This window comes from Diceros bicornis, chromosome 11, assembly GCF_020826845.1.
Source record: "Diceros bicornis minor isolate mBicDic1 chromosome 11, mDicBic1.mat.cur, whole genome shotgun sequence".
Taxonomy (NCBI): domain Eukaryota; kingdom Metazoa; phylum Chordata; class Mammalia; order Perissodactyla; family Rhinocerotidae; genus Diceros; species Diceros bicornis.
In genome coordinates, this window is record NC_080750.1 from 29,632,154 (window position 1) to 29,646,873 (window position 14,720).

At 34.4% G+C, this 14,720-nt stretch overlaps 1 protein-coding gene across 11 annotated transcripts in view; it reads right to left on the reverse strand.

Annotated features, from left to right (window-relative positions):
* The window catches only part of ELF2 (E74 like ETS transcription factor 2), a 95,764-nt gene that overhangs the window by 55,651 nt on the left and 25,393 nt on the right, over positions 1-14,720 (reverse strand). For 10 of the 11 annotated variants that reach the window (XM_058550080.1, XM_058550073.1, XM_058550078.1 and 7 more), the window contains exons 2-3: positions 14,147-14,234; positions 12,405-12,643 (exon numbers count right to left, since the gene is read on the reverse strand). In XM_058550080.1, coding sequence (XP_058406063.1) covers positions 12,405-12,476 — 72 coding nt within the window. In that variant the 5' untranslated portion in view covers positions 12,477-12,643; positions 14,147-14,234. The remainder of the gene's footprint in view (positions 1-12,404; positions 12,644-14,146; positions 14,235-14,720) is intronic. The other variant, XM_058550072.1, reaches the window with a different exon arrangement.

Here is a 14,720-nt window from a genome sequence, read left to right on the forward strand (position 1 = left end):
AATAAATAACTACTGTTTAAGCCACCCAGTTTATGGTACTTTGTTACAGCAGCCCCAAGAAACTAATACACCACCTTTACAGCCTTACTTCCTACATTACTTCACATAGCTGCTTGATTATTTGCTTTGTGCTAATTCCCAAACATGAAAGCTTCCATGACTTATGCTCACGTTCATTTTGTAGCCTGAAATTACCTTCCATATCTGTCCAAATCCTTTTCATCCACTCAGGGCTCAGTTCCAGGGAGTCTTCCATAATCCCCCAATCTGAATCAATTTTTCCATCCCAGGTACTTCTAGAACAAGTTGTTTGCCTAATATTATCACTGTTCATTATCCTGTATTATAATTATCTGTTTATATATCCAACTTCTTGATGAGATAGTAAGATGTTTGAGAGCAAGAGTCCACATCTTAGTCATTTTTTATATCCTCCTCATCAACATGCACTTCATATAAACTGAAGTGGCATTTAAGTATTTGTAGCTTGGTTCAAAGAATTATAAAGCTCAACAAATTTTAATATTAACAGGTATTCATAGATTCAACATTTGCTAATCTATAATGGCAAGTAACTTCATGAGATCTTTCTCTGCCAAATAACAGGCCACTGCATACAGATATGCAGACAATTAGTGCTTGGTATTTGTGTAGAAGAGCTAGCTATTTTTTCTGGGGAAGGAGGGTGGAAAACCAAGGAATCAGGAGTCTTTGTTTTTTACAATAATATAGTAAAAACTTACATATCCACTATGTTATTTTATTTAAGACTACTATAATCTTGCTCAAGTCACCAAAATCTGCAATAATTAAAATGCATGAAATCCAGATTCAGCAGGTCTTGGCACAACCTACCTAGTTCCCTATAAGCTAAGGTAGTCAGACTTGGCAAATAAAAACATGGGATACCCAGCTAAATCTGAATTTCAGATAAACAAGGAATAATAAGAATATCCCATGCAATATTTGGCACATACTTCAAGTAAAAAGTTATTTGTTGTTTATCTGAAATTCAAATTTAACTGGACAGCCTGTATTTTATCTGGCAATCCTACTATAAGCACTAACAGTAATCTCAAAAACTTCTATTCAAGAGAGATATTTAGTTTAAAGAGGCAGGACAAGTGCAACACTGCAGTGTTCACCCAAAAAGTGCTTTTATAATGTGCTCAAGTCATTGCTCTCCAGATATTATAAGTTTCCAAAGACAAATACCATAAAATGGCTGAAGGCAATGGTACTGTAATCCTTTTATCACTGTATGTTAGAAATACATTGAAAGACATGAAATTCAGGAGTATATTAAAAATACATGAATTTGTTGCACATTTTTTCTTTTGTTGGAGACAAAGCCCACTTTCAAAGCTTCATCGGGCTCTGGGGGACTAATCTCCCCCAACTATTTACCACCCCAGAAGTCATTCCAAATAAATATGTCACTAAAATAAAAACAGTGTGCTTGCTATGCAAACACAGTTTTAAGTCAAGTCCCCTAACCAAGATGTTCACAATACACAAAAGAAAACATGAACCATCAGAAATGGATTGAATAACTACTGTATATCCATACAATGACAGATTGTTTTCAGCATCAATTAAAAGGTTAAGGCAGACATTTTTGTATTGTCATGGAAACTTATCCACGATACAAATAAGTGGAGGAAAAAATGGGTAACAGAACGATACTAATGTATGAGTCTATTTACATAAATATTTATTTTACATATGCATTAAAAAGTTTGGAAAAATATATCTCAAACTATTAATAATCTCGTAAGAGACAGGGGAGCAGATAAAAGAGGGATTTCCATCTTTTCAGTATGTCTGAGTTTATTGGTTTTTATTTTTTTTTAATTTTTTATTTATTTATTTTTTCCCCCAAAGTCCCAGTACATAGTTGTATGTCATAGCTGCACATCCTTCTAGTTGCTGTATGTGGGACGCGGCCTCACCATGGCCGGAGAAGTGGTGCATTAGTGCACGCCCGGGATCCAAACCTGGGCCGCCAGCAGCGGAGCGCGCACACTTAACCACTAAGCCACAGGGCCGGCCCCATATTGGTTTTTAAAATGATCCTGTATAACTAAGAAAAAAAATCAAAATACTTCTATTTTTTTTCATTTAAAAATAACAAATGGAACAACAACAACAAAAAACCTTAAAGCCAACAGGAGCAATTTGAAAACTTTAAAAAAAAAATACCATTTGCATAATATAAAACTATACCCCTATACCAGTCAAACTCTCACCACAACCACCACCTACTCCCTTACCCTCCTACCCAAACGGGTCTAGGCAACCACCAATCTGCTTTCTAACCCTATAAACTTGCCTTTTCTAAAATTTTATATGGAATCAAAAATTTGTACTTTTTATGTCTTATTTCTTTAAATTAGCATAATATTGAGATTCATATATGTTGTTGCATATATAGGTAGTTCACTTTTTATTGCTGAGAATTCCACTGTATGGATATATCAAATGTTTATCTATTCACCTGTCTTCATATGACTGCAATGCTCCTATTAATGTCCCTGCTCTTCCCTCCCTTCCTTTCCATTCTATTCCATATTTACCTATGAGTCAAATTACCAGATCATATGGTAAACTGTATATTTAATTTTAAAAGGACTGTCAAATTATTTTCCAAAGTAGTTATATTATTTTACATTCCCACTAGCAGTGTGTGAGAGTTTCAGTTGCTCTACATCCTTTCCAACATGTGGTATCACACTAATTTTCACCATTCTGTTTAAGTATTTAGTAGTATCTCCTTGTGGTTTTAATTTGCGTTTCCCTGGATGGCTGATAATATTGGGCATTTTTATATGTGTTTGTGGCCATTTATATAATTATCTGTTCAAATATTTTTCCCATTTTAATGGATTATCTCCAACTAATTCTTTTATATATTCTGAATATAAGTCCTTTGTCAATATATGTATTGTAAATGTTTTTTTCTAATCTTTGGTGTGCCTTTTCATTTTCTTAATGGAATTTTTTAAACAGTAGAAGTTTTAAATTTAAATGAAGTTCAATTCATCTTTTTTTTCTTTTAAAGTTCATGTTTTTTGTGTTTAATCTAAGAAATCATTGCCTATTTCAAGGTTGAGAAAATTTTCTCCTGTGTTTTCTTCCAGAAGTTTTTATGGTTTAGTTTTAACATTTAATTCTGTAATCAAGTTATTCATTGTGTACAATGTGAAAAGGTACTGTAGTTCATTTACTTGCATATGGGTATACAACTGTTCCACCATCATTTGTTAAAAAGACTCTTCTCCACTGAATTACGTTAGCACCATTACTGAAAATCAGCCAGCCTTATGTGGATCTATATTATGTTCCACTGATCTACATGTCTGTTGGTTTACCAATACCACACTGTCTCAATTACTGGAGCTTCAGAGTAAGTCTATAAATCAGGTGTATATGCCCTCCAACTTTGTTCTTAACCATAACTCTTCCAATTCATATACATGGTATATCTTTCCATTTATTCAGGTCTTTAATTTCTCTCAATAATATTCTGTAGTTTTCTGCGTACACGTCTTTCACTTATTTCATTAAACTTATCTCTATGCTCTTTTCACGCTCTGTTAAACAGTATTCCTTTTAAAATTTCATTTTCCAATTGTATTTTGCTAGTATACATATATACAATTGATTTGTACTATTTACCTGTTCTAAATTTATTAGTTCTAACAGCTGGCTAGATTTCTTAGGAATTTCTATGTGCATGACTGTATCATTTAAGAAATACAGTTTCATTTCTTCTTTTCCAATCCATGGGTCTTATTTTTCTTGCCCTGTAGCAATGTTGCCAGTGCAACGCTGAATAGAAGTGGTTAGAGCAGACATCTTTACCTTGCTATCAACCTTACAAAGGAAACATTCAGTGTTTCACCATTAAGTATGATGTTGGCTGTGGGTTTTTCACAGATGAACACATCAGGTTGAGGAAGTTGCTCTTTGTTACTAATTTAAATAATCTGTATAATAAACAGATGTTGAATTTTGGCAAATGGGTATTCTGTGGCTACTGATACGATCACATGATTTTTTCCTTTTTGTTAATATGATGAATTACATTGATTGATTAAACCTACCTTCCTGGGATAAATCCCATTTGAAACATATGAGCCTTTTTATATGCTGCTGGATTTGATTGCTAGTATTTTATTAACAATGTTTGTTTCTATGTTCATGAAGGAAACTGGTTCGTAGTTTTCTTTTCCTATAATATCTCTGTCTGGTCTTGGTAACAGGGTAATATAAAAAAATGAGTTATGAAATGCTCCCTTGTCCCCTATTTTCTGAAGGAGTTGTGTAAGATCGTATTATTTCTTCCCTAAATGCTTGACAGATCATCAGTAAAGCCATTTAGCCCTGGAGTTTTCTTTTGTGTGTGTGTGAGGAAGGTTAGCCCTGAGCTAACATCCATTGCCCATCCTCCTCTTTTTGCTGAGGAAGATTGGCCCTGGGCTAACATCCGTACCCATCTTCCTCTACTTTATATGGGATGCCGCCTCAGCGTGGCTTGACAAGTGGTGCGTCAGTCTGCTCCCGGGATCCGAACCTGCAAGCCCCAGGCCGCCGAAGCGGAGCACGCGAACTTAACTGCTACGCCACCAGGCCGGCCCCTGCAGTTTTCTTTGTAGAAAATATTTTGACGAGAAACTCAATTTATTTAAAAGATAGAGGGCTATTCACACTTTCTATCTCTTTTGGAATGACTTTCAAGGAATTTGTCCATTTCATCTAAGTTGTCAAGCTTACTGGCATTAAGTTGTTCATAATATTTAATATGTATAGTATATTATACATGTATAATATATATAATATATACATTTCATTCCTGATCTTTCACTCCTGATATTAGTAATTTTTGTCTTTTGGTTTTTTTCCCTTGTGCAGTCTACTTAGACATTTATCCTTTTTACTAATCTTTTCAAAGGACCAGCTTCTGGTTTAATTTCTCTATTGTCCACTTTCTATTTCACTGACTTGTTTTTACTTTATTTCCTCTTTTCTACTTACTTTATGTTTAATTTGATCTTCATATTCTAGCTTGTTGACGTGAAAGCTTAAATGATTTATTTTAGCCTTTTCTCCTTTTCTAATACAGTCATGCGTCGCATAATGTTTCAATCAACAACGGACTGCATAGACAACAGTGGTCCCATAAGATCAGTACCATTGAGCCTAGGCATGTAGTAGGCTATACCATTTAGGTTTGTGTTAGTACACTCTATGATGGTCACACAACAACAATACCACTTAACAATCCATTTCTCAGAATGCATCTCTGTCATTAGGCAATGCAGGACTGTTATTAGTTTTCAAGCTATAAATTTCCCTCTAAGCACTGCTTTAGCTGCATCTCTCAAATTTTGATACATTGTGTTTTCATTTTCATTCAGTTTGAATATTTTCTAATTTCTCTTGTGATTTATTCTTTAACCCATGGTTTATATAAAAGTGAGCTGTTTAGGGGCGGCCCTGTGGCGCAGCGGTTAAGTGCACGTGCTTTGCTGCTGGCGACCTGGGTTCGGATCCTGGGCGCGCACCGACGCACCGCGTGTCAGGCCATGTTGTGGCAGCGTCCCACATAAAGTGGAGGAAGACGGGCACAGATGTTAGCTCAGGGCCAGTCTTCCTCAGCCAAAAAAAAAAAAAAGAGGAGGATTGGCATGGATTTTAGCTCAGGGCTGATCTTCCTCACACACACACAAAAAAAGTGAGCTGTTTAATATCCAAATATTTGTAGATTTTGCAAGTATCTTTTTGTTTTTAATTTCTAATATAATTCTGCTTTGGTCAGACAAGTTTCTCTGTAAGATTTCAATCCTTTTAAAATTATTGAGACGTATAGCCCAGCATATGATCTATCTTGGATCACGAGCCACGTGCACATGAAATGAATGTGTATTCTGGTACTGTTAGGTAATGTGTTCCATAAATGTCCATTAAGTGAAGCTGGCTGATAATGTTGTTCAAGTCTTCTATATCCTCATTGATTTTCTGTCTAATTTTCTATTAATTACTGAAAGAGAAATGCTGCAATCTCCAACTAATAGTCTGCATTTATCTATTTCCTCTTTCAGTTCTGTAAGTTTATGCTTTATGTATCTTGAAGCTCTAATATTGAGTGTACAGATTTAGGGTTGTTAAGTCTTCTTGACGAAATAGTCCTTTTATCATCTAGGAAATGTCTATCTTTATCCCTGGTAATATTCTTGTCCTGAAACCACTTCAGCGTTTTTATGATTAATGTTTGCATGGTATATCTACTTCTATACTTTTACTTTTAAACTGTGTTTTTATATTTAAAATGAATTTCTTGCATGAAACATAAACAGGCTTGGCTTTTTTTAACCCAATTTAACAATATCTGCATTTTAATTGGATTTTTTTGAATATTTACATTTAATATTATCAATAAAACAGGGTTTAAATCTACTATCCTGCTCTTTCTTCATTACTTGCTTCATTTATTCCTTGTTCCTTTTACTCTTTCTTCTTTTGAATTGACTACTTTTTAGTATCCATTTTAATTCAAATACTGACTTATTATCTATACATCTTTGCTTTATTTTTTAGTGGTTCTCTAGATTTTACGATATGCTTCTTATCACAGTTTACCTACAAACAATGTTACTTTATGTATAAAGTAAAAAGCTTACAATAGTATTTTTCCAATTCCCTCCTCTCATCCTTTGTTCTACTGTTGTCATACATTTACTTCTTCACATTGTAAACTCCACAATACATTATTATTATTTTTGTTTTAAACCACTATCTTTTTAAAAAAATTAAAAACTGATTTTTACAAGTATTTTATATTACCCACCCATTAACCATTTCTCCAGTACTTTTCATTCATTTAGGTTTCCATTTGGTATCATTTACCTTCTGCCTAAAGAACTTCTTTTAACATTTCTTATAACACATGTCAGCTGGTGATAAATTCTCTCAGCTTTTATTGGTCTGAAAAAAAAGCTTCATTTTGAAGGACATTTTCACTGGATACATAACTGTAGGTTAACAAGTTCTAGTCTTTCAGCATTTTAAAGAAGTCATTATCTTTGACTTGCATAGTTTCAATCAAGATGTCTGTAGTCACTATCTCTGTTCTTCTGTATGTAACACATCTTTTTCTCTGGATGCTTTTAAGATTTTCTTTCTCAAATTGGCTTTCAGCAATTTTCATTATGATGTGCCTTAGTGTCTATTTGCTCTCTGCTTTATCCTCCTTGGGGTTTAAGATTCTCTGATCTATGGGTTTACACTTTTCAGCAAACTTGAAAAATTTTATGGCCATTTCAAGTTTTTTTCTGTTCTCCTCTCCTCTCATTCTGGGACTCAAATCACATGTATGTTAGACAACTTGATATTGTCCCACAGGTAACCAAATCGTCTTTCTCTTTTTTCCAGTTTTTCTCTTGGTGCTTCATAACGTAGTTTCTACTGCTCTCTTCAAATTCACTGGTCTTTTCTTCTGTAGTACCTAATCTATTTTTAATCCTATCCAGTAAATTTTTCTTTCAGATAGTATATATTTTATATCTGGAAGTTTCTTTTGGTTCTTTTATGTCCTTTATGCCTCTCCTCTGAGGTTCATGTTTTAACTTCTTGAGTATATTTATAATAGCTGTTTTGAAGCCTTATCTGCTAATTTCATCATCTCTATCATTTGTGTTTCTGTTTTCACTGACAGTTTTTTCTCCAAGTTACAGATTATATTATTCCTACTTCTTTGCATTTAACATGGTTAGGTGTTGGATATGTAAATTTTACATTGTTGGGTGCTGCCATTTGTTCTCTTATTTTAATAATGTTTACTATGACAGACAGTTAAGTTACTTATGGAGCAACTTTCAAGGCTTGTTTTTAAACCTTCTTAGGGCAAGTTTGGACTACCCTATATTCTAGCACTAGTTTAGCCCTACCATAAAGCATGACACTTCTGGAGTCTCTAATAAATCCCTGGACATCTAACAAGGACTCTCCACTCTAACTGGTTGGAACTCTACTATCTCCCAGCCCTGAGTGAACTCTGTAAATTACTGAGTTTACACCTTTCTGATCATTCTTTGACTGGCTTCATGGAGTTTCATACCACACCCGAGCAGCTCATTCAGCTAAAGACCCAGGGACCCCAAAGCAAAGTTCTTATATTCTTCCTCTGGGCAGCTTCTTCCTCTCAGATTAGCCTCTCCCAATTTCAAACTTTGTTTCATCAACTCAATGAGACTGTTTTGCTCTGCTTAGGTTCCTCCTTCCCACACTGTGGTCCAAAAAGTGGCTCCAAGCTATAAGCCAGGGCAATCACAGAGATGACCTGCTCTTCTCTCAGGAAGCACAGTCCTGCACTGCCTGTTGTCCAACTGTCTTAGTCCATTCAGGTTGCTGTAACAAAATACCACAGACTAGGTGGCTTAAAAACAGCAGAAACTTATTGCTCACAGTTCTGGAGGATGGAAGGGTGCCAGCATGACTTGGTGAGAACCCTCTTCTGGGTCACAGATTTGTTGTTGTATCCTCACATGGCAGAAGGGGCAAGGGATCTCTCTGAAGCCTTTTATAAGAGCACAAATCCCATTCATAAAGGTTCCTCCCTCATGACCTAATCACCTCCCAAAGGCCCTACTGCCTAATACCATCATCTTTGGGAGTCAGGGTTCAACATATGAATTTTGGAGGGACACAAACTTGCAGACATAGCACCACTGTTTCAAAATGTGGTTTCTTATTTTTTGCTCATTTTCATAATTGTTTATGGTGGGAGTATAAGTCTGGTCTTAGTTATTCCATCACAATCTGAAGTGGAAGAACTCCCAATCTTATTTGTGTAGAAGCAGATGCTCTCTAAAATTTGTATTCACTGTGCTATTAAAAATATATTTAGGGCCAGCCTGGTGGCGTAGCAGTTAAATTTGCGCACTCTGCTTTGGCGGCCCGGGATTTGCCAGTTCGGATCCTGGGCATGGACCTACTCACTACTCATCAAGCCATGCTGAGGCAGCGTCCCACATAGAAGAACTAGAAGGACCTACAATTAGGATATACAACTATGTACTGGGGCTTTGGGGATAAAAATAAAAAATAAAAAAATATATATTTAAATCCTCTTTTTATTTTTTCTGCATTAATTCCCCATTTCTATGAGACCTACCTGCTACACATTTCCTTTTCAAAAACTGCTCTGGCTATTCCTGAATATTTATGCTTCCATACAATCTTTAGGTTCATATAATCAATTTCCCCCAAACTTGCCCTAACATTTGATAGAGATGGAATTAAATATATAGATTAATTGGGAAAAACTGACATCCTCCACAATACTGACCCTTCTCATCTCTCCAATCCAATTACAAAGTATATCTCTTTGTTTACTACAGTCTTCTTTCATGTACATCAGTGTCATTAATTAATTTGCTTCAAATAAATCCCAGATATCTTCTATATTTATTCCCCCACATTTTATATTTTTTTGTTAATTTTCTGAAAGGGATCTTATTTTCCATGGTCTCCTCTAACTAATTACAATCCTTACAAAAGCTAGCTAGTTAGTTTTTATGTTAATTTTGTACCCACCAAACTACCAAGCACTCTTACTAGTTCTAATGAGTTTTCAGTGGATTCCCTCTGGTTTTCCCAGGTGAAGAACCATATTATCTGCAAATAATAATTAGGTCTCCTTTATAATATTTATGTATGTTTTTGTTATCTTGCCTGAATGCAGGAAAATATTAAATAATAGTAATGGTAGTGTCCACACTTGTCCTCTTTCCAATTTTAAAGGAAATACTCTAGAGTACTTCACCATTGTACAGAATTCTGGCTGTTGATTTGTAACAGTTGTTTTTATAATGTTAAGGAAATATACATTCACATTTATATTATTAAGAGTTTTTATCAGGAATGGATACTGAATTTCACAAAATCCCATTTTTATCAAGTATTTTATCCCTACTAACATACCATATGTCATATATCATATTAGTAGGGATATATATTATGTTAATGGTTTTCTTAAAATTAAATTATCCTTGTGTATCTAAATCCTATTTGGTAATTGGATTTTTTAAATATATGATCACATTTTATATATTTATTACTATTTCTTTATGATTTTTGCATCTATACTCATTAGTAAGATTGTAGTTTACTTTTTTGGGGATCTTTGTCAGAAATACAATTATCCTAATTTTATGAAACGTATAACTTTATGAATAAGGTTATAAAAAATAAAGCCTGAAAATCATTAATAACTCTCCAAATGTCCACTACTTCTTAAACATTTATTTTTTCTTCAGATTCTGGAACATTGATTATAAAATCTTGACAAGTCAGTTTCTCACCCTACCCTACGCTTTAGAGTATAGATATTATTGTGTGTGTATATATATATATGAAACACATTCCTGAAAAGTTGCTTATAAGACAAAAATCTATCCTTCAAATACCACTTTCCCCAAAACTCCCTTGGTAAAATTAGAAGATATTTCAGATACTAGGGACTTTTCTTTCTTTCTGGAATTCTCCTCCCCCAGATGTTTCTATGGTCCTATCCATCACTTCATGTAGGTATAAACTAAAATGCCACCTCTTCAGAGAAGCCTTCCCTGACCACCCTAATTAAAATACCCCCTACCACCTCTCCATCCATCTCTAGCTCTGATTTATTCTTCATAGCCATTCTGAAATACTTTATCCTCAGTGCCTAGAAAAGTACGTGACACTCGCTAAGTGGTAAATTAATATTTGTTGGAGGAACAAACAAATGAAAGTAAAGGGGTACCTACACAGTATAATCTTGAGAAAAAGTTCCCCAAGAATAGTCTCCCCAACTCTGGTGCCACACTACCTAAAATGCCTGTGACCACACTATAAGGCTACCACATAAATCATTAGTCAATAATGCCTTGGTACAATGATTTCATTTATCAGATTCTTTCTTCCATAATAATCAGTGCTCCAGGCCATGAACACCTGGGGTTCCATGTAAAGGAAGAAAAATATAAGGAGTCTTCCAGAAACAAACTGCTGTACTCTTTTTCCCATATTAACTGTACCCAATCAGCCAAGGTAAATATATTCTGCCTATAGTTCTTGGCAGCTCCCCTCATAGGGTTAAATACCAACAGAGTAAAACTATAGAACAAAGAGAAAGCACTTGAAGTAGAAGCAATAATTGCTCTGGGTGATGCAGGAGGGGATGGAAGTCCCCGGAGCCCCTGATCTCTTTGGTGAATCATACCTGGAAGTGATCATTCACAAAGTGAATCTTCAAGGAAGAAGTAGAAATTGCTTATAAGAATAAAGTATGTTCTGTAGCTGTGGCTTCTCTTAACAGACTTTGAACCAGTTTTAGATTCGAGTATGACAGAACTTTGGAGTTACCAAGTCCACTGAGAACAAAGGAAAAGCAGTACCTTCACTTTATCCCCTTCCCACTCGATTTGCCGATAGCTATCTTGGAAGACTGAGCAGACACCAAGCAAGAAGGAAAAAGAATACAGACTCCAGAACATACAGCCTGATGTCTTAACTCGTTTCTCAGTCATGCTGGTACTACCTACCAGTAACAGCAGTATCTTTCACAGAATATAGAGAAAACAGATTTTTTAATACAGTAAACTCTCCATTTTCCCACCTTATCTCTGACCAAGTTATTTGTCCCTATTGTGACAGCATTATTATATTTTAATTTAGATCCTTTCAATATTCAGTCTTTACTGAACGATGGGAACAGAAGCCAGGCCCTGGAAGTATATATATTTCTGGTACTGTTATTTTTCTATATTTCCATCTCTTCTTCTTTAAAATTATCAATAATAAGACAATAAAATATGCTAATGATGCAAAATTCTACATGTATAAAATTTCAAAATCTGAATTTCTTTTACGATTTACAAATTATCTAAATTCTTAAGTGTATATATTGGATTAAAATATGATGGATCCCCACATCGAATCAGATATAACAGAATAACCAAAAAACAAAGATGACAACTAAAAGACATACCAAATTCTAATTTATGATGAATCTAATTTAGGTATTTAGGTACAGTACATACCTACATACTCTATAATCCAAAACAATGGATTTTATCAGGAATTTAAATCTCTCTCTCAACTAATACTACAGTTTCTTTCTTTCAATTTTTTCCTCCCAGTTCATTCTAATATATGCATGTTCTAACAACTCAGGAGAGCCCAGAAGTACTTTCCTCAACCTTCTATTACCTAAATTACATGAGGACACACGACTTGTACATGTACAATTTCATGCATTGTACATTTCTACTCTCAAATACCTGTTTCCCATTAATTTCAAAATTAGTTCATGCATTGGTTTCTATGAACAAAACAGAAATGTAATACATTGGATGCCTAACCTCTTGATTTTCTACTCCATTGCTGGAAAGCTCCAAAATAGAACCTCCACTGTCAACCACTGCTGATGCCATTGTTTATTCCCTGAGGAAGCTTCAAATGCTATTAATCAATGTAATTAAAAGTTCATGGATGATTGCCAGTGTTACAGGTTTGCATTATCATGTTTTAAAAGTCAATACAGATGGAGTGGAGTAGATATCCAAAAATCCGGTCTTCTAAAGATGATTAACCAGAGAGCCTAAAAAGAGGAAGAATTTGAAAAGTTATTAAAAATATACAGGAAGGATATAAAGCACAACCTATTCTGCAATCTAACTTTTAACATTTTTGTAAACTAAGAAAAAGGAGATAGGCTTATACAGCTTTGTCAGAAGAGGGCATAATTCTACTTCTTAGAGTTGTCAAGTTCATGAATATACTGAAATAAGGTCTTACACCAAGCTACTGCACATAGGTAAAGTTATGATATTTACATTCTAAGAGATAAAATGTTATAACATTCTCCCTTCACGAAGATGTACTTTTATTCCTGCAATATTTTGGTAGAAATTTTTAAAATCTTTTATGCCTTGAAAACATAAAATGTGCTGGACCGAGACAACTTCCAAAATTATTTGCCTATTTAACAAATTAAATGATTTATTGGTCTGTAAATATTTCATTCTTCTTCTTTGGCTCATTTAGTTTGTTTATTTGAATAATATAATTAGAATTGTTTTTTGCTTATGGTAGCAATCTCATTTTGTGTTCACATTTTGAATGCTTTACAAGGAGTGTAACAGATTAATTTGAGTTGCTTATATTTTCAAATAGAGTAGTTTGAAAACAAAGTAGTGAAATTACTTGGAATACCTTTAATATTACTTTATCATTCTTTCCTCAATAATTTTTTTGCTATTGGTTCAAAACGCAATATAGCAAATGGTTTCAAGTAAACATAATTCAAGCTTATTTTCCCCTAGTAGAGATGAATGTCCGTATGTGCATCATCTAGATTTATGCATTAGTCTATTCCTAAAAAGTTACAGTTTATTTGATTTTGTGTATTTAAATTTTTCAGAGAAATTACAGATTTATTTCTAACAAAATTTTTTCATGTAAAAATTAAAGAATGCAGAAAAATTAAGCATATTTAACGAGAAAGAATATAAATTTTTAATAAATCATTCCATTAATATTATGTCCTATTTTGACTACTAGTACCATACAGATATGGGAAAAAAATAAAGAATTTCCATAACCTTCTACAATATAAAGAAATGCCTGAAAATAAGGAGAAACTTCAGCTCACTACCTAAGACTCATTAAGTATCATTAGTCTTCTTTTTGATCTTATTAACAGAAAATGGGATAGGAAGTGTTTGTATCTTAAGAATAAAAATTGAGCCCGCCCTGTGGCGCAAGCAGTTAAGTGCGCGCGCTTCACTGCAGCAGATGGCGGTTCACCGGTTCAGATCCCCGGCGTGCACCGACACACCGCCTGTCAGGCCATGCTGTGGCGGCGTCCCATATAAAGTGGAGGAAGATGGGCACAGATGTTAGCCCAGAGCCAGTCTTCCTCAGCATAAAGAGGAGGATTGGCAGATGTTAGCTCAGGGCCGATCTTCCTCACACACAAAAAAAAGTCCCATCCCACAGTCCCATCATACTACAGCTCACTATTATCTATATGGTAACGACTATTTTCAATTTCTGTTTTCTGAACATATTGATAATAATAGCAGAAATAAATTTTACTTACAATTTGAATGTTAAGTAGTCTAAGCATCCTTCACTATTTTCACAACTTGGCAAGAGCTAAAATATAAACCAGCAGTTCTTTGGAACTACTAGTGGGGGGAAAAAGACAGTATTAATATAATTCTATTAAAAAATATTTTGCCCAAAATAGGTATGATTCACACAGTACGTACTTATTAAAATACGCCATCTCCAAAGCCTGATGACACACACTATATGATGAACATGATAAAGAAATTATTTCTAGGCTATGGAGGAATCAAAAGTTTTTATCAAACTTAAAATTTTAAGTCACTACTAAATAACAATTATTGCATAGGGTAGGGACAGATCCAACATACATAGCCTATGCCCCATATTATGAGCTGTATTTCAGTCAACCAATAGGATTTTAACAAGTGGCTGCAGGTATAACCCCAGATCCCCAGAAGTATAAAATCAAAGTTTAAAAGACTAACCCAAAAAACTACTATAAAACAATGTTAACTATATATTATTGCTTATAAGTCACTTTCCTGCTCTCACCCTCCAAACTTAGCATCCATACACATCCACACATCCCAAGCCTCCTCAAA